Source organism: Zeus faber, assembly GCF_960531495.2.
Source record: "Zeus faber genome assembly, chromosome: 21".
In the NCBI taxonomy this organism is placed as follows: Eukaryota; Metazoa; Chordata; class Actinopteri; order Zeiformes; family Zeidae; genus Zeus; species Zeus faber.
Genome location: NC_137208.1, coordinates 24,928,102 through 24,954,565, shown reverse-complemented (window position 1 = coordinate 24,954,565; position 26,464 = coordinate 24,928,102). Strand labels below are relative to the sequence as shown.

The 26,464-nt window shown below is 40.9% G+C and overlaps 1 protein-coding gene across 1 annotated transcript in view; it reads left to right on the top strand.

Annotated features, from left to right (window-relative positions):
- Window positions 1-26,464, top strand: part of eps8a (EGFR pathway substrate 8a, signaling adaptor) — a 55,396-nt gene that overhangs the window by 6,449 nt on the left and 22,483 nt on the right. Inside the window, exons 2-6 of the mRNA XM_080022171.1 lie at window positions 21,436-21,525; window positions 22,579-22,655; window positions 24,533-24,600; window positions 25,100-25,261; window positions 25,709-25,858. Of these exons, the coding sequence (XP_079878297.1) occupies window positions 21,461-21,525; window positions 22,579-22,655; window positions 24,533-24,600; window positions 25,100-25,261; window positions 25,709-25,858 (522 nt within the window). The 5' untranslated portion in view covers window positions 21,436-21,460. The remainder of the gene's footprint in view (window positions 1-21,435; window positions 21,526-22,578; window positions 22,656-24,532; window positions 24,601-25,099; window positions 25,262-25,708; window positions 25,859-26,464) is intronic.

Sequence of the window (26,464 nt, the reverse complement as noted above, 5' to 3'; positions counted from 1 at the left end):
AGTAAATAAAATGGAGCAAATATAAGGTGAAATCAGTGATACCTTACCAAGCAAATAAAATGGAGCCCATAGTTAAACTCAAACACCCTTGGCCCACAGAACCCGGATTCGATTCCCCAGGCGGGAATCGAACCCAGGACCTTCTTGCTGTGAGGCAGCAGTGCAATGCACCGTGCCACCTGTATACACCACCGGTATTGCCAGGACGTACTTCGGAGCAGATTGGGGACACTCATAACATCCCTCACACCACAGGATAACCCAGTTTCCAATCGATTTACTGCAACTCGTCCACATGCCAAAGATGATCCCAGTAGGCTAAGCTTATCAAAGGTCAGTGTCCTCACATGTACCTTAGTTAAAGGTACGTTAAGTAATATTTTATCAGTTTGTTGTGCACGTTGACCATGATCTAGTGGTTGGGGTTCAAAATTGTTGATCGATGCCAGTTAGTCCCCTGTAACCTTTCTGCATTCTTAAGTGAACTATACAGCTTACATTGACAAACTGGTTACATTTTAGTTTCATAGCCACACATTCAACCCTTGTGAACAGTCGCCTTCTGACAATGTTGATTTAGACTTCCTTTAGCGCTCACTATTTGTCCCATTGTCCAATGTTGCTAATTGCACCTTTAAGTAGCATGTGTAAATAAATCAGGCTTGAATTTAAGAAGCAGCTAAGACTTAAAATTGTACTGTTTTTTGTTGGTGCATTGATGTGTAGTTGATACTTAAATTTTAGTTCTTAAAACCATTGTTTTATTTTGACCCAAATGAAATATCCTCGACATTGCCCATCTCTAGTGAAGAGATCATTTTTGGGTCACAGAAGGCTTTATATTCTCACATCTTCCTCAGCAAAGAGCCCCATATGGCTTGATGATAACGATGATTAACTGCCATGCATAAGTGCGTCACTTGCTCCTCTGCCAGGTTCTTATCCAGCTTTTTGAGCACTAGGCCCCGCCCACTAATAATGAGTGGGGAGGAGCCAGAGTGACCAGACATGCTGAAAGGGTGTGTGTGTGTGTGTGTGTGTGTGTGTGTGTGTGTGAACCTGAGCACAGGTTCCTGACAGCTTTATGCATTTATTTATTTTTTACAATTTTTTTGTAACTTTTTCTTTCCTGTCGTTCCTCAAGACCACACATTTCAATAGAGGAGAGAAAAGTAAGGTAGGTAGCTATTTGTTTGCCCCACTTGTTTGTTTGAACGTTAATTGCGTCTAGTATTCTAGTCTATTCTAGTATTCTAGCCTCTAGTTTCCGACAAGGTTCAATGGGTGATGCGACCTTGCTTTTTCTATGAAGCTTGAAAGTCCATTGGTTTCCGTCATGTAAAAGGAGTAATTATTCACAGAAATTGGACCTCTAATTACTTTTCGAGGTCATCAACTCCTGTAATTCCAATAAGAGCATGAGACGAGAGACTTACGGGCGGCAAATCCAATGAGCAGAGCTTGTCCTTGTGTGTGATGTGGGTGATACCCCGCCCCCCCAGTGAACCGGGTGGCCTGTCCAGCCTTGACCTGGTGCTCCTCTGGGAGCTCAAAGCCCCTGACTGTGGGAGGAGTGCGGCAGTGGGAAAGTGGATCAGCCTGCGGTTTAAATTTAGCTGATTGGGATTGTCAGGAATTACACCCGGTAAAGTGTGCGTCTGCGAATGTTGTGTTTGTAGAGAGAGAGAGAGAGAGAGAGAGAGAGAGAGAGAGAAAGAGAGAGAGAACAAGGGGATTCATCTTACAAACGGCCATTAAAGGCCTCTACTAGTATTTGTAATTCCTAGACAATTAATGTCTTTCTAGGGCACTCCCAGCTGCAATACCTCAATTATATTGTGGTATTAATTTTGCCACCATTGAACATTTGGAGCTCTTGTTTACGCTCACCGTTCACTTACCTAACCGTTTGCTGAACACTTGAAGGGGAAAGCATGGTGTGGAATCAGACAGAGGTGGCCTTTAAAATTGCACAGAATGAGCTTGTTTGCCTGTGATAAACATCGGCATGGCTCCACTGAGAGTTGACTCATTGCCATGTTCCTTGGTTGAATATATGCTAAATATTATAAACACACACTCTAAAAAAAAAAAAAATCATGATTCCAAGTTAATTAGTTGCTGGTGATTGATGGGAGATTACCTATATTGTATTTGTCTCCACATTGTATTCGCCACTCACAGTCCCTTTTCGCTAAGGCGATTAAATACCTATTGTATTATATTTTATTGTATTATCTATGCGCAGGAACTTAATCCGATTACAACTGAGGTTCCTGTCAAGGAAGTGATGGCAAGGTAGTTTTGTGAGCTTAGACATGTGCTTTCAAAGGTCCCCTTTTAAAATACCTTTGTTTGCAGTCTTGTCACACTTTTTAATCATTGAAAGTAGAAAAATGAAACCAAACGAAATCATACAAAGCCTTAATTTTGCTTTTGGGTATGCTGCACAAGTATGACTGTGAGAGCTGACTTGATCGCAGAATAGCTAATATTATCTGTCTATTGGTCACAGAATAGCTAATATAATCGAATAGCAGTTGCCTTCTGTTTTTACGCAATTAAAACATTCAATTCCTTTTTTTTTCCTCGTTTTTTTGCCGGCTATGTAAAACAATCGGAATTCTTTCCTCGAGAGAATGGTCTGCTCCATGATGCATTGTATGTATGTATACTCAAAAGTGGAGAGTAGTCACTGAGTGTCCGTGCAGAGTTTACAAAAGGATTGCATTTAATAATTGTGACAGCTCCAACTGAGGTTGCTGGACATGGTTTTGTAGGGAGTGGTTCTTGGACTCCAGGACTCACTGTTGAGCCTTCTGGAGCTGTAGTGGGCCTAATTCAAGACAACATTGTAGGCTTTGGCAGATTGACGATTAAATTGTCAACTGATTGACATTAAGGACAGACAATTTTATTTATTTTTTTTTCTACCAGGAAAAGACGAGCATTGAAACAGTGTAAGTACAGTTTAACATGTTCTGAAACTGATCCTCCGGTCTGGGTCAATCAGAGCAGGAGCCGTCTTTGCTCAGAGCTGTGGCGGATTTAATGCTATGGGAATTAATTTAGTAAAAACTAAATGTTTTTGTTTTTGTGTTAATACTTTACACGTAAATAATAGATCCTGCACTGCTGTAATTGGGAGACCGCATTTGCCAAATTACATCACGTTCTATGTGCGTAGCCCCCCCGACCCCGATAGAATTGTAAATTGGCAATCTCTGCCCCCCAGTGATCTAACCCGATTGGAATTTTGTACAATCGCCCAAGCCTACAACATTGGTGAAAAAATTTGACCATTTAATGATTTCAGTGAAATACTTATAGTGGTTGTAGCAGCTCGGCAGTCAACTAAGACACTGGGAGCTTGATTTTAGAGATTTATGATTCCATTGTCTGAGGTTCTCACCTTAAGTGCAGGAATGAGTTTATGAAGTTGTTTGGCTAAACTGGGCTTCTGTGTGTAACTCCACTATCCTTAATTATCCGATCCTGGGTATTGTTGTATTATGCCATTCCTTTATCATTACCTCTCACACAAGCATAGCGACATATTGCGGGACAATTTGGCCGCTAATAATGTGGCCATCCAATAAATGCTGGTGAACTGCGCAGGCTCTCAATTATAACCTCTTCTGTGCCATCCATATTGACAAGGACACCAACCAGCGTGCAGCAAAAGTTAGAAATCCATCCCTACACCAGATAATAATTTGGAACGTGGTGCATGTGGAAAAACAAAATAAAAATAGTGTGGGGTGGTGCAATTTGAGCAAACACACCTGTCTTGGATGTAGGTAATTGGGCCCAGGATCAGTTTGGCTGTATGCCTGTTGCTCTTTAGAGAAATCGAGCAACAGGTAAAACCCCCATCCCCCCACACACACAGGAGAGGCATGTTGTCATGATATGTTGTACATCTTCTCCGGGCTTGTTCCACCTAGCCCACTCACTACAATAAACTGGCGTGTTTTCCACTCCATTGTCTGTGCCGGAGGGTCCTTAAAAGGCCACTCAGGTGGCGTGGGGCAGGCGGAACTGCCAAAAATAGAAAATAAAACTTGGAACAAATTGAATTGTTGGGCTATCTGCCTTTAAAAATAGGTTATCAGAATCGCTAATGCTGGTATCTTGGAACAACCTGCTCAGCAGTTAAGCAACTGAATTATCAGGTAATATAGGGACAGGTGCCTCTGTGTCTTATTCTCATACTGTATCAGACTGTTATGTCAACAGAATAATTATAAATAACTCTAAGTAGTTTGTGTCAAATAAGGGGCAGAACGCAGAAATAAAACCAGCTTGATATATCCATTAAAACGTTACTGATTTAGGCAAATGTCCCATTGCTACAAGACACGGTGTCTACAGTATCATTACGCATGTGTTAGCCTAATTACTTGAATTCAAAATGTGCTGTTTGAGGGTGGGAATCAGTCAAAGTAGATTTAGAGCAGTTGTCAATACCAGTACTGTGTCACAGGCATTTTGGTTTGGCTCAAATAGTCTGAGGCCTGTTTCTATCAGCAGTGCTCTATCACTGTCCTTACTCTCAGTATGTAGGTTAGTGAGAACACATCATTAACCAAGTAGAAATCAAATTAATGAACACGTTTGGAAGCAGTTTTCCATTGGCCCAGATTCTGTAGGGGTGGCGGTGAGGGGACGGGAGCACACGAAGTACCAGCCGATTAATTGATGCGCAGCGGAGGCGGCTGTCCTCGATCCCTTGTTGTACCTGCCTGTACTCTCTTCTTTACCTCTCTCCCACACTCTCCGCTGCTTTGGATGGTCAACCCCAAGCACTTGAACTCATCCGCCTTCTCCACCTCCACTCCTTGCATTCTCAGCTTTTCCCATTCAGGCAGATGTATTACTCCTGCTGACTTTCATTCCTATTCTCTCTCTCTCTCTCTCTGCAATACGACACTTCCTCTCTCTGCACCCTATCATATGCTTTCTCTAAATCAGGGGTGTCCAAACTTTTTGCAAAGAGGGCCAGATTTGGTGAGGTGAAAATGTATGGGGGCCGACCATTCAGCCTGACATTCTTTGAACAATTACCATTGTAAATTAACATGTAAATATGTAACTATATCACTTTGTACAGTTTCTTGTATACGTGTTTATTTGTATTTGCTTTTATTTTGCTTTGTTTTACTCTGCTGTCTGCAGCTAGGTTGACATTGCAAATGAGAATCTGTTGTCAATTGCCTTATCAGGATAGATAAAGGTTAAAATAATAATAAATTAAATGCAAATGAACAATTTTATGAAATCTGACTCAAATTTTTTTAGAAACATGTATTTATTGATTTTGTTTTAACAAATCACATCAAAGTGCATTTTGACAAAGGATAGTATAGTCAAATTAAATGACTGAAATTTGACAAAACTGTGGTTATCTTCATCACAAAAAATTAATTCACTGAGACTTTAGTATTTATTCTCCTCAGAAGAATAAAAAAAATAATTGACCTACATTATGTGAAGGGTGATACTGAGATCTCGACTGCAGTAAACAGGGCATGTCTGGTTCAAAAACAGTGGTTTTGATGCGCAAGATGTCACGCAGGTGAGAGTCACTTAGTCTTGTCCTCACGCGGTTCTTGTTAATGTTCATAACCGAGAACATCTTCTCGCACAAGTATGTCGAGCCAAACAAGCTCAGCATTTTCTTAGCAAATGTTTGAATCTCTTGGAAGCTGTCTTTGTCCAGCCGGCGGTAAAAGTTTACAAGAGGGGGTTGCTGGTGTTGACTGTGACACTCCGCGTCACACTGCAGCTCAATGAGCTCCAGCTGCAGGTGGGCTGGAGCGTCGTTAGGATCCACGGAAAAAAAGTGTGATCTCCTTTTCACTAGCTGCAAAATCCCTGAAACGCTGTTGAAACTCCACAGCCAGAGATGAGATGTTTGCCGTTAGCTTATCGTAGTTAGCATGTTTCGTCTGATAGTGCCGCTTAATATTGAATTCCTTGAAAACAGCCACAGTCTCTTGACAAATTAAGCACACGCAGTTGTTTCGCACGTCAGTGAAAAAATACTGAGATTTCCACTTGTCCTGGAAATGGCGGCCCTCGTTGTCAACTTAGCTTTTTTAAGTTCCAGTTGGCATTTTAGAAATGGGCTAAGAATATACCACAGTGGTAAAAGTTCACACAGGGGTCACCCGGCGAGAGTGCGGCCACAAGTCTACTGCCATCCTCTGGTGAAAAATGTAATTGCTTTTTTTGTACGTGCTGGCGGGCCACATATTATTGATTTTATGACAGACGCTTCGGGCCGGTGGAAATTTAGACACGGGCCGGATTTGGCCCGGGGGCCGGACTTTGGGCATGCCTGCTCTAAATCCACAAAAGACGCAGTGCAACTCCCTCTGGACTTCCCTGTACTTTTTCATCAGCATTCTTAAAGCAAACATTGCATCTGTAGTACTCTTTCCTGGCATGAAACCATACTGCTGCTTGCTGATCCCCACCTCTCCTCTTGTCTAGCCCTCCACTACCCTTTCCCATAGCTTCATGCTGTGGCTGATCAACTTCATTCCCCTGTAGTTACTACAGCTCTGTACGTCCCCCTTATTGTTGAAGATGGGTACCAGTACACTTCTCTACTCCTCCGACATCCTCTCCCTTTCCAGGATGGTGTTAAACACTCTCGTTAGAAACGCCACTGCCATCTCACCTAAACATTTCATGCTTCCCCGGGTATGTTATCTGGGCCAACTGCCTTTCCACTCTTCATCTTCTTTAATGCCGTTCTCACCTCATCATTGCTAATTTGCTGCACTTCTTGATCCACTATCCCCACATCATCCACTCTTCTCTCCCTCTCATTTTCTTCATTCATCAACTCCTCAAAGTACTCCTTCCACCTTCTCAACACACTCTCCTCCCTAGTCAGCACATTCCCATCATTATCCTTCATCACCCTAGCCTGCTGTACATCCTTCCCATCTTGGTCCCTTTGTCTTGCCAATCGGTACAAGTCCTTTTCTTCTTCCTTACTGTCCAACCTCTCATACAACTCGTCATATGCCTTTTTCTTTGCCTTTGCCACTTCTCTCTTCACTTTGCACCGCATCAACTTGTACTCCTGTCTACTTTCTTTATCTCTCTGACTCTCCCATTTCTTCTTCGCCAACCTCTTCTGCTCTATGCTCTCCTGTACTTCCTCATTCCACCACCAAGAGTCCTTGTCTTCCTTCCTCTTCCCGCATGATACACCGAGTACCTTCTTGGCCGTCTCCCTCACCACTTCTGCAGTTGTTTCCCAGTCATCTGGTAACCGTCCATTCCCACCTATTGCCTGTCTTACCTCTTCGCCAAAATGCATGCAACACTCCTTTTTCAACTTCCACCATTTTGTCTTTGGCTCTACTTTCACTCTCTTCCTCTTCTTGGCCTCCAGAGTTGTCCTACAGACCACCATCCTATGCTGCCTAGCAACACACTCCTCTACAACCACTTTGCAGTCACTAATCTTTGATTGAACCTCCTGCATAAGATGTAGTCCACCTGTATGCACCTTCCTCCACTGTTAAGAAGAAACAATCAACACACCACACTACAACACATGCTTGCACACACACACACACACACACACGCACATGGTGGCCGGTGAAATGGTTCCTCTGCATTTAACCCATCCTGGCTTGTCCTTCCTCTGGGGCCACAGCCAGGAGCAGGGGGCAGTATACGTGGACGCGCCCGGGGACCAGGTGATAAGTGTCCATCGCTGGTCAGACGATGATGTGTGCATGTTTTTGAGGGGGGTCCTTACTGACATGAGGTGGAGGAAACCCCATGTGAGCATGGGGAGAACATGCAAACTCCACACAGAAAGGCTCCTATTTGGGAGATAACCCGCCGGAGCACGGTGCCACCAGCAGAACCCGTATTCAATCGTATTCACAACAGCCAATTTCATCCTTTTGGTGAAATCCACCACCATTTGTCCTTCCACATTCCTTTCCTTGACACCATACTTACCCATCACCTTCTTGTCACCTGTGTCTCTGATCCCTTTGACAACATGCCCATTGAAATCTGCTCAACGACCACTCTCTCCCTTGGGGACGCTCTCCACCACTACATCCAACTCACTAAAGAATTATTCTTGCTCTTCCATCTCACACCCAACTTGGGGAGCATACGTACTGACAACATTCATTATCATCCCATCAATTTCCACCTTCATGCTCATCACTCTGTTTGAGCACTCTCATCACCTCCAAAACACTCTTGACATATTCTTCCTTCAAGACTATCCCTACCCCAATTTTCCTGTCATCCACTCCATGGCAGAACAGTTTGTACCCGGCTCCGATACTCCTGGCCTTACTCCCCTTCCACCTGGTCTCTTGTACACATAGTACATCTACCTTCCTTCTCTCCATCATGTCATCATGTTTTGACATGTCATCATGTCTCTCTTTACTCTTCATAGTGCCAACGCCTTGCCCCTCTTCTTCTTCTTCTCCTTTGGCCGACAGTAGCACAATTTCCACTGGCACCCTGTTGGCTAACGGCACCAGTGGCGGTCGTTGTTAACCCGGGTCTCAACCGATCCGGTATGGAAATCAGATTTGTTGTGGCATATTTGATTTGGCATGGTTTTTACGCCGGATGCCCTTCCTGACGCAACCCTCTCTATTAATCCGGCTTGGGACTGACACTGATGATACACTGGCTTGTGCACTCCCAGTGGCTAGATTACAAGTTTATATATTTATTATACTTTTATTATTACATAGCTCTGTGGTATACTCTAAGACTGGCCAAAAGTGGTAATCACTGGTCAGTTATTTTTGAATAATGACTGCTGTCCTCTTGGCCTGGTTAACATTCCTCATTTCAGAAAATCAGTCCATTGATTTCTTAGTTGAAGTTCTCAAACTAGGCGTAGCTAGTTCCAAAATCACTTCAAATTAATATTCAGTCTTAGTGTATTCTTCTACATGTTTTATTTATTTTATCTGTTCTATTAATTCATATTTATATATTGTATTTATTTTATATGCCTATATGCCTTCTCTTTTGCACTAATTGACAGTAACCAATACAAATTAAGCATCGACCCAGCCAAAGTGTGTGTGTGTGTGTGTGTGTGTGTGTGTGTGTGTGTGTGTGTGTGTGTGTGTGTGTGTGTGTGTGTGTGTGTGTGTGTGTGTGTGTGTGTGTGTGTGTGTGTGTGTGTGTGTGTGTGTGTGTGTGTGTGTGTGTGTGTGTGAGATCATGCTGTCCCCCGAGCTGCACTGGGACACTGACCACGTCATAGTCCACCTGATACATGCATTCAGGCAGAAATGAAAGCTGTGTAAACCTGTGGTGATGACATCTAACAAGTGGAGGATCTTCAAGCGTGCTTGGACTGCACAGACTGGGACATTTTCAGGACTGCTACCAACAGTCTGGATGAGTACACTGAGGCTGTGACATCATACATCAGCTTCTGTAAAGAGAGCTGTGGACCATCACGCACCAGGGTGAGTTACAACAATGACAAGCCCCGGTTCACAGCTAAGAGAAGAAAGAGGTATTTAGGAGTGGGGACAGAGACATGTTTAAAGTGGCTAAGTTAAATTACATTTCACTGCATATATGTATGAAAGTATGTATATGTATGTGACAAATAAAAATCTTGAATCTTGAATCTTGAATCGAAGTACAGGTTTAGCAAAGAGGTGCGAGTTGCTAAACGACTGTACTCAAAGAGACTCCAACACCAGTTTTCAGCCAAACTCTTCTGCCTCTGTCTGGAAAGAGTTCTGACAAATCACAAACCTCAAACCAAAAACACCTCACTCCATGAACAACTCATGCCTGGCCAATGACAACATCTGAGCAACATCTACTGTTGCTTTGAAAGACAACGGCACAGTCCTGACACCTTCCACAAGCCCCAGCCTACCAGCTCCACCTCCCCCACCACAGCAGGAGACTTGTCCTCTTCACAACTACTCACTTTAGTGCCCCCCCCCCCATCACAGTGGCGACTCTTTCGATCCTGAAGAGGGACGTCAACAGGTTTTTCAAGAGGCAGAACCTCTGCGAAGCAGCCGAACCAAACTGTCTCTCCATCCATCCTGAAGCACTGTGCTGATCAGCGGTCTCCAGTGTTGAGACATTTTCAACACCTCACTGGAGACATGCCATGTACCAGCCTGCTTTAAATCCTCCACCATCATCCCAGTCCCAAAGGACTCAATGACCGTAGGACTTAATGATTACAGACCCGTCGCCCTGACCTCTGTGGTGATGAAGTCATTTGAATGCCTTGTGCTTTCCCACCTTAAATCCATCACAGACCCTCTCCTGGACCCCCTCCGGTTCGCCTATAGAGCCAACAGGTCTGTAGACGATGCAGTAAACTTGGCCCTCCACTTCATCCTCCAGCACCTGGACTCCTCAGGAATCTACGCCAGCATCCTGTTTGTGGATTTCAGCTCAGCCTTCAACACAATTATCCCAGCTCTTCTGCAGAACAAACTCTCCCAGCTGAGCGTGCCTGACTCCACCTGCAGGTGGATCACAGACTGCTGGGTAAACACTCCCGTACCATCAGTACCGGTTCCCCTCAAGGTGTGTGTGTGTGTGTGTGTGTGTGTGTGTGTGTGTGTGTGTGTGTGTGTATATGTGTGTGTGTGTGTGTGTGTGTGTGTGTGTGTGTGTGTGTGTGTGTGTGTGTGTGTGTGTGTGTGTGTGTGTGTGTGTGTGTGTGTGTGTGTGTGTGTGTGTTCTGTCATTCTGTCAGTATTCATTACACTAGGGTTTGCAACCGCCACGCCTTCTTACCATGAAATAACACGGGCCCTCGCTTTAGAGAACAATTCACTTAACGACCTAGTTGTAGGAATGGAACTTAGTCGTTAAATGAGTGCCTGTAATTATAATTGCCTTTCAATTTCCACACATTGCTTTGCTTCATCACAAACTTTGAGAATGCGTGGTGTGTGGCTCTTAGGTCTAAAATGGACATGAAAATGTCCTTCTATCGCATACACTAACGACCTTATGTCAGTCTATATTAGGGGTCTGAGAAATTGTCACCATGAAGTCTGAAATTCCCTGCTGCTAGTTGACATTCAGTTGACAAGCAGAACTGGCACCTCTGAAAGGAACATCAAAAATGAAGGTGGAGAATAAAATGTTTTCTTTCTTTCTGCCAAGTTAGGTAAAGGACAAATGTCTTCCTGATTGGTAAATCATTAAAGTAAGTAAAAATAAATGTTTAAATAAATGACATTATTAGCTAGTCACCTCTTTCTTGAGCTGCTTTCACACATGAAGTCCAGACAATGTCAGAATAATCAGGTTCGGACATTGTCTGGATTTGCCCTTTCACACATTTAGCAAACAACTGGAGATTGTCTGTGTCAGACGCGTTTACACCTACTGGGAATGCTGAGTTTGATTTAGATGAGGGATGGTGCCTGGTTGAGCGTGCAGGCGGTAGGACGTGGCGCAATGATGCTGCAGAGTTTTAGCACACCCAAGATGGCAGATGAGGCTACTGATTTATCAGTAATTGTGACTTATTTGCGTTGATACGCCATACTTTCACCATTTGGAGGTATCCGCAATATAAATGAAAGAGATGGAAAGGAATATAAAGGAAAGCGGAAAGGAGTATGAAGCAGATATGCCCCGTGCACTAAGATCTGAGCAAAGATAAATAGGTGGTGCATGATAGAGATGTCATCTACACATGACACACCCACTCACTCTCTGTGAATCCTGCAGATGATTACCTGCTCTGTTCACACATCTCTCAATCGGAAATTTCGTGAACTTTGTACTAGGGTGCTGGCTTGGTAAAGTCCGGTTTTTGTCCAGTCCAACTGATTTGGACATTTGCGTTTACACGTACAGCTGATCCGGGTAATGTCCGGATAATTTCAGGGTTGCAGTGCTCGTGTGAATGCAGCTTTGGTCACATATCCCGCATTCTGTTAGTATTCAGTACACTACCGTTCACAATTGCCACGCCCCCTAACCTTGAAATAACACGGGTCCTCGCTTATCGACCAATTTGCTTACGGCCTGGTCCTAGGAACGGCACTCGGTGGTTAAGTGAAGAGTATTGTTTCTCGCTTGGGTGTTGGGACACCCCTGATTGATTCTGATTTTGCTCCAATTGTTCCCCCGGATAGTTGCAAGAACAAGCACTGAGTGATGGCTCAAAATACAAGCCCCCAGAGAGAGCGGGGGGTGAAATGCCACAGCCATTTTTTAAGCTATTTCAAAGTTTGACTTTGCTACCCTAAATAACTTCCAAAGCGCTTCCTAAATGGTAAATAGCCAAAATAACAATTTCTTCTCTTTTTCGTGAACGTTCTAATTCAGAAAACATGTCCTGGAATGAGCCATTCCAATCTGTGTCACTACTACAAAGCATTGAGACACATTAGAATTGGAACCGCCTCCTATCTGAGGTTCTCAACAAACAAATATTTTAAAGGAAAGAAGAATTAATACCAACTGTCCGTGAAGAAACTGCAGACAAGGGGAGGAACAAAAAAAAGTTTGCAGTACTACACTGTAGGCTGTGGCACGCAATCCACTGTGCGCTTCTCCAAACAAAACCAATAAAAATTGTGTTGTTTTTTTTTTTTTTTAGTTTTTAAAATATATTTTTTATATATTTATTTTTATTTTATTTTCTGACATTTACATTGAAGCACAAAATCCCTGTGTCCGAGAGTCCCAGTGTGTTGCAGTGCGGTGTCTGTGTCTCTCACAAGCTTGGAGAACAGCAAGGAAAGTCGGAAAGAACTTTTAAATGAGGCCTTGTAGATCTAATGTGAGTGAAGATTCAGCAACTGGATTGCTTAATACTTCCCCAAAATTTGTTCACAAACAGATTTTAGTGCACCGATAAGGTGAAGTCAGTGAAAGTTACGGTGTAAAATCAACAAAACCTGGAAGCTGAACCTGGAACTTGTGCTCGAACTCCATTGGCTCACAGAACTCTGGGCGATTTTTGAACAGGATGGTATAAAGGCATGTTAGAATAGTTGGAATGCATAATCTGAGTGGTATTTCCAGCAATAAAGTTTAAAAACATGTGTACCAGTGTACCAGGTCAATGATTCGGTTGAGATTTTCTTTAGATGTAAAATTCCTTTTAAATATTACTATACTCTCCAACAATTGTCAGTCTTCTACACATATTTTGTTTTTGGTAATCTGCACCAATACCATTACCGATAATACTACTTATCAATAGTAATACTCAAGAAGTTCGGGGTGTATTTAACACCACTCCAGAAGGTGCATTTGTAATTGCAATATGTCACTGGGTAAAACTGGATTTCTATTTCAAAGTAGATTTTAACCTAAATGCTAAATTTTGAAGGCTGCCTCGGTCAGTAAACATGTGATTCAACAAGCTGTTCAGATTTGCGATCCTCTCCTACGTCACATGGTGCCTCAGTATAATTAGAACCGACCCTATCTGAGTAACTCCACCCACGGCTCTGTTGGCTTACAGACCAGCAAACATATTTTAAAAGAAAGAGGAATTAATGCGAACGGTCAGTGAAAACCTGCAGATGCGGGACATGTAAGTATTTAACAAATAATTCTGCTGTGTTTATTTCTATTAAAAAACAAACAACAAAAAAAAACGGAAGCCATACTCAAATGCCATTGGGTCACAGAACCCAGAACTTGTGCTCAAACCCCAATGGCTCAGAACTAGGGGCTTCAGAAGGGAGGCGCCACCCATTGAAACTGACTGTCCTGGAACAGGATGGGTTTAGAGGCATGTTAAAATGGCTAGAATGCTTTTGCATTCAGGACATGTCTTCTGAATTAGAGTGGTATTTTCAGCAAAAAACTTCAAAAACATGTTTTGGTGACCTCAGAGACCCATATTAACTTGTTGAAAAGGGGCATAATAGATGTCCTTTAAGTTTAGTTTATTTCATTTACTTATTTAATTTAGTTTTTTTGCTCACTGAAGATATTAACTACTTGGGTATGGAAATGTGGAATCAAATGTCACAGAAGGCTTTGATCTATGCCGTTAAAGAAAGTATTAAATGTCAATAGCCAAACCGAAAGGACAGTTTTTTATTAAATTTTTTTTAACATTACCTCCTTTCCAAACCACATTTCCTTCTGAGAGTCTCAAATTTGTTCCCTGATCTACAATTGCTCTCTTTTTTCCCTCAGGAGGGACAAGAAAATATTTTGTTTGCATGGTTCATTTTCCATTGACATTTGCCATCATAGATGTATTTGGGAGGGTTTTTTGTCTTGATAATTTTGTATAACTTTTGAAGTGTCAGAGTGGCTGTTGTGTGTACACGGTACTTCAATTTGTGTGCATGGTACTTTGAAATGATTTTCATTGCGTTTTCTGCTTGTGACTTGCCCCAATATGTTCTGGAGGCTAAATCACTGCACACCTGTATGGTTTCGCTTTTTTTGCCTTTGTTCCAACATCTTTGTGTGGTGACTCTGTAGGTGTGGTCGGAGGGGGCGTTGAGTTATTTTGAAGTTGATGGATGTATCGTATTACCAGCTACTGAGACAATCCATTAATGGTCCAGTTGTGGTATGAAAAGCATAAATTAAGGTTTCATTTTTCCTTTCTCGACAAAGTTGCTACCATAAGGATGTAAAAGCTTGGAAAAACCTCCAATGCCCCTCGCCTTATAGTGTAATGAGGTCATTCATTTTCATGACTTTTTTTTTCACTTCACTCCCAAAATCATTTTGGAATGTATTTTAATCAAAAGACCATAACAAATGTCCTTTAGGATAACAAGGCTTCCTCTTTTTTATAGTTGGTGCATTGTGGTGCAAACTGACAAGTAGCGTAGAAAATGCTAAACCGTTGAAAAACAAAACAATAAATGGGTGATTCCACAGTTGGATTAAAATATTATGGCCAACTTAGTTGATGATACTGTATATATTTTTGGCATTTTCATACTTTATGTGATAGTGATGGTGCAGGGAGAAAGGGAAGGCAGAGGACAGAGACAGAGGGGATGACATGCAGCCAATGGCCTCGTGCCGAAATCGAACCCGGCCATCTTTAATTGTCCAGACGTGTTACGGTAATGAATATTTTAATAAGAAAGCACAGAAACAACACTAAAATAAATTAAAAACAACTAAGTGGGACATATATTAGGTGCTGTGTACTTTCATATTTAAAAAAAGTATTCATTTTGGAGAATTAAGAAGAAGAAAGACCCAATTAGGGTGCCCTTTACCATTTGTAACTCTAAAAAACAAAACTTTATTTAAAAGATTTTTTCAACATTGAATGTAAGAAAACATGCATTTAACCATTCAAAATATGTGTTTACCCATCTCAGGTCATACTATCCCATTGTTTTACAAGGTTTCTTTGCTGAAGATGGCTGAAATGGGTAACAGGGTTGAAGTAACAGTATTACGTTTTTTGCATAGACTGTGCAAATATACAAAATATGGCAAACTAGCATTCATGCTAATTGAATGAACGACGCTCAAATGATTTTCCTAAAATGTATTTTAACAAAATAAATAAATACCTTTCGGTATATACATTTAGTTACAGGGTTGTTCTTTGAGAGTGATTCACACAGTAATGCAAAAATAATAACATCACTGAAGGATTTTAATGATTTTATATTTCAAGGTAAAGTTTTGTTATATTGGGCTGGGACAGGCAAAAATGCTGTTTTCTATGTATTGATAGTTTTTATTCATGTTTTTTAGAATGTTTATCTGAAATTTGACTGTAGGTTGTTGTATAGGACACTTTACTCAAGTGTAAAAACTGTTACCTTTACTTTACATGCATATTTGTAAAATCAGTGGAACACAAATGTCACCCAAATCGTAGAATCACCCAAATGCAATATATACAGAATGTGCTCCATGTACAAGAAAACGCTAAAATGCGATTTAGGTGTAAGTGATTTGTGTGAAGAGGGCAAAAACATGTAATTTTTTCAAGTGAGGGGAAAAAAATACTCCCAGGATTAGGGTTGCATTCTGTGCGTATCTCTGTCCTTTCCACAGCCAGTGAGCATGAATTGCTCCAGTACGCTTTGTCTAGAAGTGGCGGAAAGGCATAGGAAGGCCAAAGCGTGTGTGTTGGTGTCTGTGTCCCACATAGAGACCCTTGGCTGGTTGTTCATCTATCATTAATATGGATGTCAGTCTACCACCTGGTGTGTGTGTCCTGTCATTGCGTACATTTCAAACATATGATAAGCACCCATGCCGTCTGAAAGGCCATTCTATTTAGTGAACTGAATGAGTCCACTTGCGAGTATATGATGAATGTAGTATGTATGACTATATGTAGTATGTATGAAGTATATTAAAATCCTGGTTGTATTACTGTAGATGTATATGGCAGAAGGAAATGGTTCCATTTTAAAAATAACTTGAAAATCGTTCCTAAAGCAGTGAATGTGGTTTATTTATTCTCCGCCAGTACAAACGGATCACTATCCTTCATCATTTACTCAGATACACATACGACACGATACGTTCAATTTTTGCTAAGACTAACATCTGAACATTTGATAACAATTAAGATTTAACTTTTAACATTACCCTTCATGCAGGAGCATCCTTTCAGTTCCCCATACACGTTTGATAATAGGCCTCTTGGTTTGCACTTTACAACCGCCATTGTTTGGAAACCAACTGATATAGATGGATAAATGAGATCTGCGGTCTGGAACACTTACTGTATGGCTATGTATTGACTTATATTTAGGATCACAAAAACATTCATTTTTTTAATTTTTCGTGTAGCTGATAGGCATTTTCTCACTGTCTGTGATGGGCGCATGAATCATTAGAATTGACGCTCATGATGAAAGGTTTGACCCTTTTTAAAACTATATATATATTTTTATCTTTTTATTTGGTTCTTGATGAGTCACAGTATTTCTTAATAAACAAACCATTTAGCAAGTTATGAGACATGGTTATTGAGATACATGGGGTTGTGTGAGGTTATATGAACATTGTTTGTAGGCAATGTCACGTTGGTAGGTAAGTCCTGTCTAAATATTAAGTAGCTAGTATTTGAATGATATGAGGAAGTAGCTGTAGCTCTCCTGCAGGGCTGGCCTTATGACGAATACTGTGATTTTATCCAAATATTCTAGTAAAATAAGGTGAAAATTGTTTAAGTTATCTGAGCATATTATCTGAGCAACATATTGATGAATTCCTTTGCAAAAATTCTTCTTTTCCATTTATGTTTGTGTATGCACTGTCCTTATCATTTTTGTTAACTTTCAAGTCAAAAACGAATGCGTCGTCTCTGCATTCATTCAGCACTGATGGAGGGTTGGTTGCCAATTTCAGCTTTGGCCCGGGCCCCGTTGCCTGGTAACACTAGTCCAACAAATTGATCCTTTGTGCCGGGCGGTTTAGGCGACGATTCACCTTTTTGTCCGGACGGCGACACGATGAAACGGCCGGGGCTATCCGAGACTCGTAATGAAAAACTCATTCTCTTGCAATGAAGGCTCCTATCTCTCGTTGGCACAAGGATTCCTTTCATAAGCTGCTAAATGAGAGATTCTATAGTGCCAGCACGTTTCTCACAGTGTCTGAGCCCCCCCCCCCCCAGATAAGAGATTTGGCCAGCCTGTGCCAGGTTTAATGCCCACTAGGGATAAATAGTAGTGAAGGTAGTCGGTGAAAGCACTCTGTGTGTGTGTGTGTGTGTGTGTGTGTGTGTGTGTGTGTGTGTGTGTGTGTGTGTGTGTGTGTGTGTGTGTGTGTGTGTGTGTGTGTGTGTGTGTGTGTGTGTGTGTGTGTGTGTGTGTGTGTGTGTGTGTGGTTCCACATCCAACACCCTTCTAACTCACCATGTTTTTTTTGTTTTTTTTTTATTTTTTTGAGTGTGAACTACAATAGATTAAGAAATTAGTTACTACTTTCATTCCCTATTGATCTGATCAGCGAAGCATCTTTTTAAAGGATTGGTTTACCATTTTTCCACCCAATATTTTGGTTCCCATCAATTGTTCATAGTATAGCCGCGAATAACGTTTTTGGACTAAGCTGGCTGTAAGAAACAGTGTAGATGCTCTATTGTAAGCCGTTTCCATTGATGGCCATGTTTTGGCCATGTCTGCAGGCAATCATGCATCGATTAGGCCCACACAAGTAGTGAATGGCAGCCATAGTGAATTACATAAACCAGCGGAGATGGTTGTGGTCAGTAAAATGTGGACATGAATGTCCATTCGCAAAGAAAGAATAGCACTGAGTGAAGAATATCCCTTTGGTCAAGTGACCAAGGGGGGAAAAAAGAACAAATCAATCGATCAGAAGAAGGCTTACTTCCTAGAAAAGTAACACTGGTGGAGTTAACTTGGATATTGGGTTAAACTATTTTATTTTTTTATTTTATTTTTTTTTTTTTCCTTTTCTATAAAACCTGCAATTTTGGAATGGAATTCTGCCTAAAATAAAATCAGGCATTTTCCCTTAAAATTCTGCATACAAAATGAACAGATCCTTGGCCTCTGTATAACCTCACACCTGGATTGCAGCCAATCATCTTTTGACTATTTTGCTGAAACATGTTGAATTGCTAAAAGGGCCTTTTTTGTGATGATCCTGGACCATCGTTATTGGGCCCTATAGTGGCCCCCAAGGTTCATACATTCATACCCACAAGGCGTACACCATTTCAGTCTTGTGTGATTAAAATGGTTCTGTCTGGCTGTCGTTATGGCTACAAAGTCCGGGGTGGGGGGCTCTGAATTATCTTGGCTTACATAAAACACGGAACTGAAAAAAATATTGCAGCCCATGGGAAAAGTAATCACATTGCCTCACTGTACATACACCAACCCTAGCTTGCGTGCAGTAAGACATACACATTCCAGCTTCTTGTAAATTATGTCTGCATTTCTTTTGTGAGGCAGCCTTTTAATTTCAAGCTCATCACTCTGCGTTTGGATGTGGCATTTCCCCGGACAGCCCAGAGGAAGGCTTTAATAACCTGTTAATGAGCGAGAAAACGCTCAATAATAAAACTTGCTTGGCCCAATACTTTGCTGTGTTGTTGCTGGCTCTTTGTTTGTTTTCAAAGATCTAGGGCAAGTTAAGACATGTTTGTAGAGCACATACACAAGGGCACTTCAAGGGCTTGACATAGGAGAAGACATAAAATGCGTTATAATAAAAGTAATGGAAATAAATGAAATCTAAACGGAGAAAGAGAAACATAATCGTAGAAATATTGTAGGTTATTGTGCAATATGAAACGGGCCCACTCCCTCAAACATGGCCGGATTTGAATTCACATTGGTCGTTGGGACCACAATGAAATCAACGCAGTTTTAAATGATATAAACATAACAATTGATATGCAGGCTTTATAGAGAATGACATCATCAAGGCATGTAGATGTATAATATTTTTTATTGAATATTCAAAATTAAATAAATCCCGTCAGTTAACGGCATTTTAAAAATAAATAAATAAATATTACGAATAATCCTACTTGAAACCAAATTTCCGTTTTGTGAACAATAAGTAAGAAGTGCAGCCGCTTTAACATTTCACTAAAATTAAAATTTGGTCAAATCAAAAATAAAATATATGACTAGTAGGTCTAAATAAAAAAGTTTGTGGTGTTGTCCGTCTTCGTTGGGACGTCCAGTTGACATATTTTAGACAATGAATATTTACAGTCTGCTTTGGGTCGGAACTTAAATATCCCAAAAAAAAACGCCAAACTGGATGTGTGTGTCCCAACAGTACATCATCTTTCTGTTTCTCCTCTGAGTTTTAGACGCTGCGGCTCTCCACTCTGTGTCTCTCTCTCTCTCTCTCTGTGTGTGTGTGTGTGTGTGTGTGTGTGTGTGTGTGTGTGTGTGTGTGTGTGTGTGTGTGTGTGTGTGTGTGTGTGTGTGTGTGTGTGTGTGTGTGTGTGTGTGTGTGTGTGTGTGTGTGTGTGTGTGTGTGTGTGTGTACTATGTTTACAATTTTCTAATATATTACATATTTTTGAATAGACATGAACATATATTAATTCAGTAATGTTTATAAAGCCATCATGGTGGACAAATGTTTTAAAGGGACATTGAATTCAGCTAAGAAAGAACATTTCCTACGTTCCTTTTGTGATCGATGAGCACAGCCAGATCCTGCGAGGGCTCCAAAATAGCAGATATGGTTCTCAAACACCAGAAGTACATACAGTAATACAGAAGAACAACAAGCTTCTCGTCTAGGTCACAGAAGGGCTGTCGAACCTTTCACGCCTTGAGCGATAGAGAGAATGACAAATCACCCTCAGATAATGCCTCCTTGAGAATTATCAACCATTTTGTGCGTGTGTGTGTGTGGTCTTGTCGTTTATGTCACAATCTGGATCTGTGCCGTAGGTGGTCCATTGGACTAACAAATTTAGTGCAAATATTTTTTGTTTTTGGTATCTCTTCGTTTGTTATCCATGACCGCATTGGGGATAACATTCAAACTGTTTTTATTGGGTCATTTTCTGAGGGGCTTTATCATGCTTGACACAGAATCACCATTGTTAGGAAGTGGAGAAGTTGAGAAGAATCTTTATTGGTCACACGACACACCACACTACAACACATGCATATATATATACACACACACACACTTTTTTGGGTGGTGGCCAGTGAAATGTGGCCTCTGCATTTGACCCATCTTGGCTTGTCCTTCCTCTGGGGGGGCCAGCCAGGAGCAGTGGGCAGCATTTGTCGACGCGCTTGGCGACCTGGTACCAATTGTCCATCGCTGGTCAGACGATGGTGATGTGTGCATGTTTTTGGTGGGGTCCTTACTGACGTTAGGTGGAGGAAAACCCATGTGAGCACATTTGCTCGTGCTAATCAATGAGAAGAAGGCATACTTTCTTGAAAAGTAACTCTGGTGGAGTAAACTCAGATATTGGATAAAAAAAACAAAAACCCCTGCAATTTTGTAATGGAATTCAGCCTCTTGTAGTGGAACAGTGCTCATTTGGATTGCTACTTTAAAACCGGTCCAAAGTTGTAAAAAGGAGATTTGACTATTTAAGACTTGTCAATGATGTTGGTTATAACTAAAAAGTCAATTATAAAGCCTGGCTTAAAAAATAGTGAAAGCTATCGTCTGACATAACGTTTTCCCTCAAAAACCAGCATACTAACTAACAATTCAGAGTTTTGTCCCCCTTATAACCTCACATCTGGATCAATGGACCAATCATATTTTGATTTTTTGCTGAATTTTCTGAAAAATGTTGAATTGCTAAAAGGGCCTTTTTTTTTTTTCCCCTCCTTCTCTTTTTACACGGTGATTATCCTGAATCCTCTGACAGACATTGACACTTACGGCCACGCTATCTACCTCCAGGTTGCTCAGGAGGTACTGTACTTAATCTCTGTATACCCGTCCTGTGTTCCCGTCTTGTGTTCTGTCCAGGTGACAGTCTTGTGTGAAGCCCAGGATGAATGGGTACACTAACCCCACCCTTGCCTCTGGCATTTTCGGGTCCTACCCCTCTCATCTCAAGTAAGTGCCTCGCTGAGCGCTTTACTATTAACAAACTTAACACGTTTCACTCTGTGCTTAAATGCAGTCCAACAGGCAAATGTTTAAGCCTTGGAAAAACATGTTAAATCCTAATTAAAAAAACAAGAAGAAAATGGTTAGCATGCCAATGTAAGAGACTAGAAACAGGAAGTTGAGCTGCTTCATTTTTTCCATCAAGAGTGAAAGTGACCTGAGATTGATTACCCTACTACGGTAATCAAAACATGTTAAAAAAAAAAAAATACACAGAACAGACAGTTAGTGAAGCATAGGCGCCGGGTTGTACCACCTGGTGGGGGGCCAAGACTATGACAGGGGGGCCGGACACAAGTTGAAACGGAATACAAGTCAGACAGTCCGGTTTTGAAATACCGTGTCTGTCAAATGAGCGTTTACCGGCTTTATACTTAATCAAATAGTATATTATAATAAATTATTATTCAAAAAAGGCTAGTTTACATTCCCTTACAGGATGTGGTCTAACAAATTATTGGCTGAAAGCGGTGTCAAATACATATCAGGTATTTCACTGTTTATATAAACGTAACCAAATTAGCCAGTAGCGTTGTTAGGGGTGGGAATCTGGAATGTTTTATGAATAGCACTGGATCTAAAGTAGTGTGTGCGTCCTCTGACGGAGTGATCGGAGTGGCGTAGACGTCTCGCCAATAAACATTTTCCATAATACCTGAAAGCGGGGGGGACAAAAAATCCCCATGCCCCCCTTATTCTGGCACCCCTGAAGGGAAGTAGAATAGACACTCTTGTCCCTCTCTTCTGGAGGAACAGCAGATATCTATTCCTTTTGGAGAAAATGTTATTTACAGAGAGAGGGATTTGACTTTCATCTGTGATGTCATTTAAGAATTCCCTCGAGTCCCTCAGGAATTGTCATTGTATTGACATTCATCAAGTCTGAACACTTGATGGAAGGCAATATCATTAGATCAGGCCAATCCTACCACATTAATATATATAAACTAATTTGTGCCTCCATATCATATTATATTATATATTTTTTTCCTTTGACAGCGACCACGGTTCACTATCGCCAGAAACCCCAGAGAATAAAGCCAACAGAGTGAAATCCAGTGCCAAAGCCTTATATGGTGAGTATTTTAAGTGCACTGTTAGATTAGAAATGTTTGCTCCAAAGAAACGTGCGAATCTATGCAAAAACTGTTCCTAGATCAGTGTGTCAGAAACGAACACATTTCCCCACGTTATTTTGCTGACCCCAAGATCCGATTTGGACAATAGTTTTGAAAAGCTTGTCACTTGTGTGTAGAGATCTGAATGTGATATATATATTTTTTTATCTTTTATCTTTTGGTAAACTATTGATTATTTTATGTACAATTTATTTCAAGAAAATGGGGGAAAAAAAGAACATTTCCCAAAATTTGGTAAACTGAAAGTCTTCAAATTTCCTCTTTCAGAGTGGAGAGCATCAAACGTCTGCTTTTCTCTTGAAAAAGCTACTAAGAAAATTAGGGCATTACCTATAAATAAACCACTTAAAACAAAATACTATATCTTATAAATGTCCTCGATGCAATGGCATGCAAATTCTGTGTTGCATGCCAAGTATGCTGAAAGCACAGGTTAAAAAAAAATGTTAGTCAATTAAAGTCACATTTGACCAAAGCAGTGTGAAAAGTGTTGAAAATATACATGTATAATACATAAGATACATACATACATACATAATTTAAGCATTTTTCTGGTGGGGTAAGAGTATCATGCACTGTCACACGTGAAAATGCACTCTTGACAACTTTTTTTATTTTTTATGATTGCTTTCATATCGGCCAGTGACATGATGGATGATAAAACTCATTAAAGGTGTTTTCCTCAGACTGTTTTCCAATTTAATTTGTAATACAAATTCCTATGAATATCTCTGGGACAGTTCCACTATTAGACATGGTATCAATATCTTTAGAATCTGTACTTTTGCCTGGTTTTCTCCTGCTTAGTGATAAACAAGGACTTCAAATGGTGTAATTGAATATAAGGGTGTGAAGTTTTATCATTGGTGCAAATGGTAATGAGACCAGGTGCTACTCGGGCAAATGGTAATGAGACCAGGTGCTACTCGGATGACATTGGTGGATCATTATTTAGCTTGTTTAAATGCCAAATTAGTCTCCGCAGTATTCTTTGTTTGCCACTGGATGAAGATAGAGGAGCGGCCGTTAACCCACCACTCCTCCCACCTCTTCAACACTTCCATTTTCACAGGGACAGACGGAATCTATTTCCTCCGCCCGTCTGCCAAGCATAGAAAGAAAGGTGGAAACCAACCCAGTAAGCAGCATGTGTGTTTTTTGGGTTGTTTTGCATGCGCGTTGGCCCGCCAAATGAGCTATGACTTCCTTCCACCAAAATGCCATTGGCCACATGATCATTGAGGGTTTTGCGTGGTTAAAACAAAAGCAAGTAATGCAGCTTTTTGCATCATTGCATAGGTTACAAACTGGATCGTGGCCTCTTTCCAAAAAAATTGAGTAAGTGGTCCCGCCACTGAGTGGTCCATCCCCACCCCACCCCTTGGCAAGTCAGCTGCTGAACGTGTTGTCCCTTTTGCCTACACCCCTACACCCAACACCACGAGCTGATATTCCCAGCAACACCTTCATTAGGGGAGGGGGTATTCTATCAACACTATTCTATAAAGCGCATTGATCTCAGATTTGTCTATAAAAAAATAAAAATAAAAATAAAATCTGTCTCTGTATTGAAACTGTAAATGGCAATAAAAACTATTTGAAGATGGCCTTATCAGAAGCTTCTGAGTTGATTGAATACCACTGTTAAGACGGTTGCCCACATGGTTTGCCTTTCCAGCTTGGCTTTGTTTCCTCCTGAGTGCTGAATTGATTGACCTTTAATGTCCTTCCCTGGGCTAAATAATGAATATACCACAACCAAACTAACTGGCATTGGACAACATGTCTGTTTCCCACCTGTTATTGTTTTCTAGAGCAAAGGAAACACTACACCAAAACCAGCATCAACAGCTTAACTGACACATCCCAGTACCATGTAGAGGTAAGGGGGCCACGGCCAAGGAACAAAAAGCCAGCTTCAAGAGAATGAATGAATTAATAAATCAATTAAAATAAAATTGTTTTGTATTCTTCTTACCATGTTTTTTTTTATGTTGCATTTCATTTATGTCTACAATGTTTTCTAGAAATTGACAAGTAGCTGTTTGTGTTGATTTATTTTAATGTTTAAAAATACTTTATTGTATTTATTTATTATTTTATTTATCTGTATATTTTTATATTTTGATTTGTTTTTCTTTAATTTATTTTTTAATTGTTTTATTTTTATTATTATTTATTTACCTAACCAACTAACATATCTGTCAGGAAGGGTGGCGGTGTGGACTGGTTTGGTTGATCAGTAAGTTGGGGTCAGATTTGGATAAATGCGGTTCTATTTTTTTCTTTCGTCCACTAAACGGGGATATTACACAGGGAGTGAGCAAACCAGCTTTCATAATTATACCTTCATAACCCTCATATCATATCCCCATACCCAGCACCTCACCACGTTTGTGCTGGACCGCAAGGACGGCATGATCACAGTAGAGGACGGTATCAGGAAGCTGCGTCTGCTGGACGCCAAGGGGAAGGTGTGGACCCAGGACATGCTGCTCCAGGTGGAGGAGAAGGCCGTCAGCCTCATAGACCAGGAGACCAAGGTGAGAAATTAGATTTTTTTTGAGATGATGCAGGCTGAAAAATTACAGGATATACAATCTGCACCAATGTAATGAAATGTAAACACCAATGTGCATCATACACAAATAATAATAACAATTATAATTCAAATACTGTATTCTATATTTGCAATGTAAAATAGCATTTCTCAGCATGGTCTCATAATGAAATATTTTCTCGTAATTAATTTTACATTTACTACACCAATGGATGTGCCAAAGTGCAATTAAACAGTCCAACATGGGTAGACTATGTCAAAACATTGTATTCCCTGTCGAGAATTCTTTGTTCATATTTGGGCGAGCACATTTCACGTCAACTTGTGAGGTCTATTGGAAAGTGGCAAAGACTTGGAAGTTCTATTCTTGAAATTACTGGTTCTAACGTCCTTTTTTCGACATGCCTTGGCTTGTTGTTTTTTCCCCCAGAACGAGCTGGAGAATTTCCCCATCGGGACCATCCAGCATTGCCAGGCTATAATTAACGCCTGCAGCTTCAACTCCATCCTTGCCCTGGTGTGCAAGGAGTCAGGCCAGGGCAAGCCCGACCTCCACCTCTTCCAGTGTGATGATATCAAGGTGACTGGATGGACCCTTGCTTGCATCTGCATGGACCAACTAGGCCACAACCCCTGGTGGCCAGTTGAAAACAGAGAGACGGATTCTTGGAAAAATGTGTTTACAGCATGTTTACAGTACATATTCCATATGTATTTCACCCTTCATGATGAGTCCTAAGATGAATGATGGGGGAAAAAGAAAAAGGCAATGATTCCCATTGAAACTAAGAAGGAAATCATAGAAAAAAATGAGCGTGGTGTATATGGGAAAAATTGCTTCGACATACGACTGTTTTAAGTCAAGGTACCACTATACTGTGCTTATATTTTTGATGTGCAACATTTGAAGGAAGAATTGTATACAGGGTTTAAAGCTGTTTTCATACTGAATCCAAAAACCAGTGAATCCAGTCCGATCCTCCTAGCGGCTGCCGGATGAACAGTGTCTAGGTTTCGACATCACAAAATAGTCAGCTGAACTGGACATTTTCCATTTTTCATGAATCTTCTTCTTTTTCTTTCGGCTTCTGCCATTAGAGTTTCAAACTTCCTATATACTGTATAGTGTTTCCAATTATTTTTTAAATACACGCAATTAACTATATAAAAAGAGATTTATTGATAT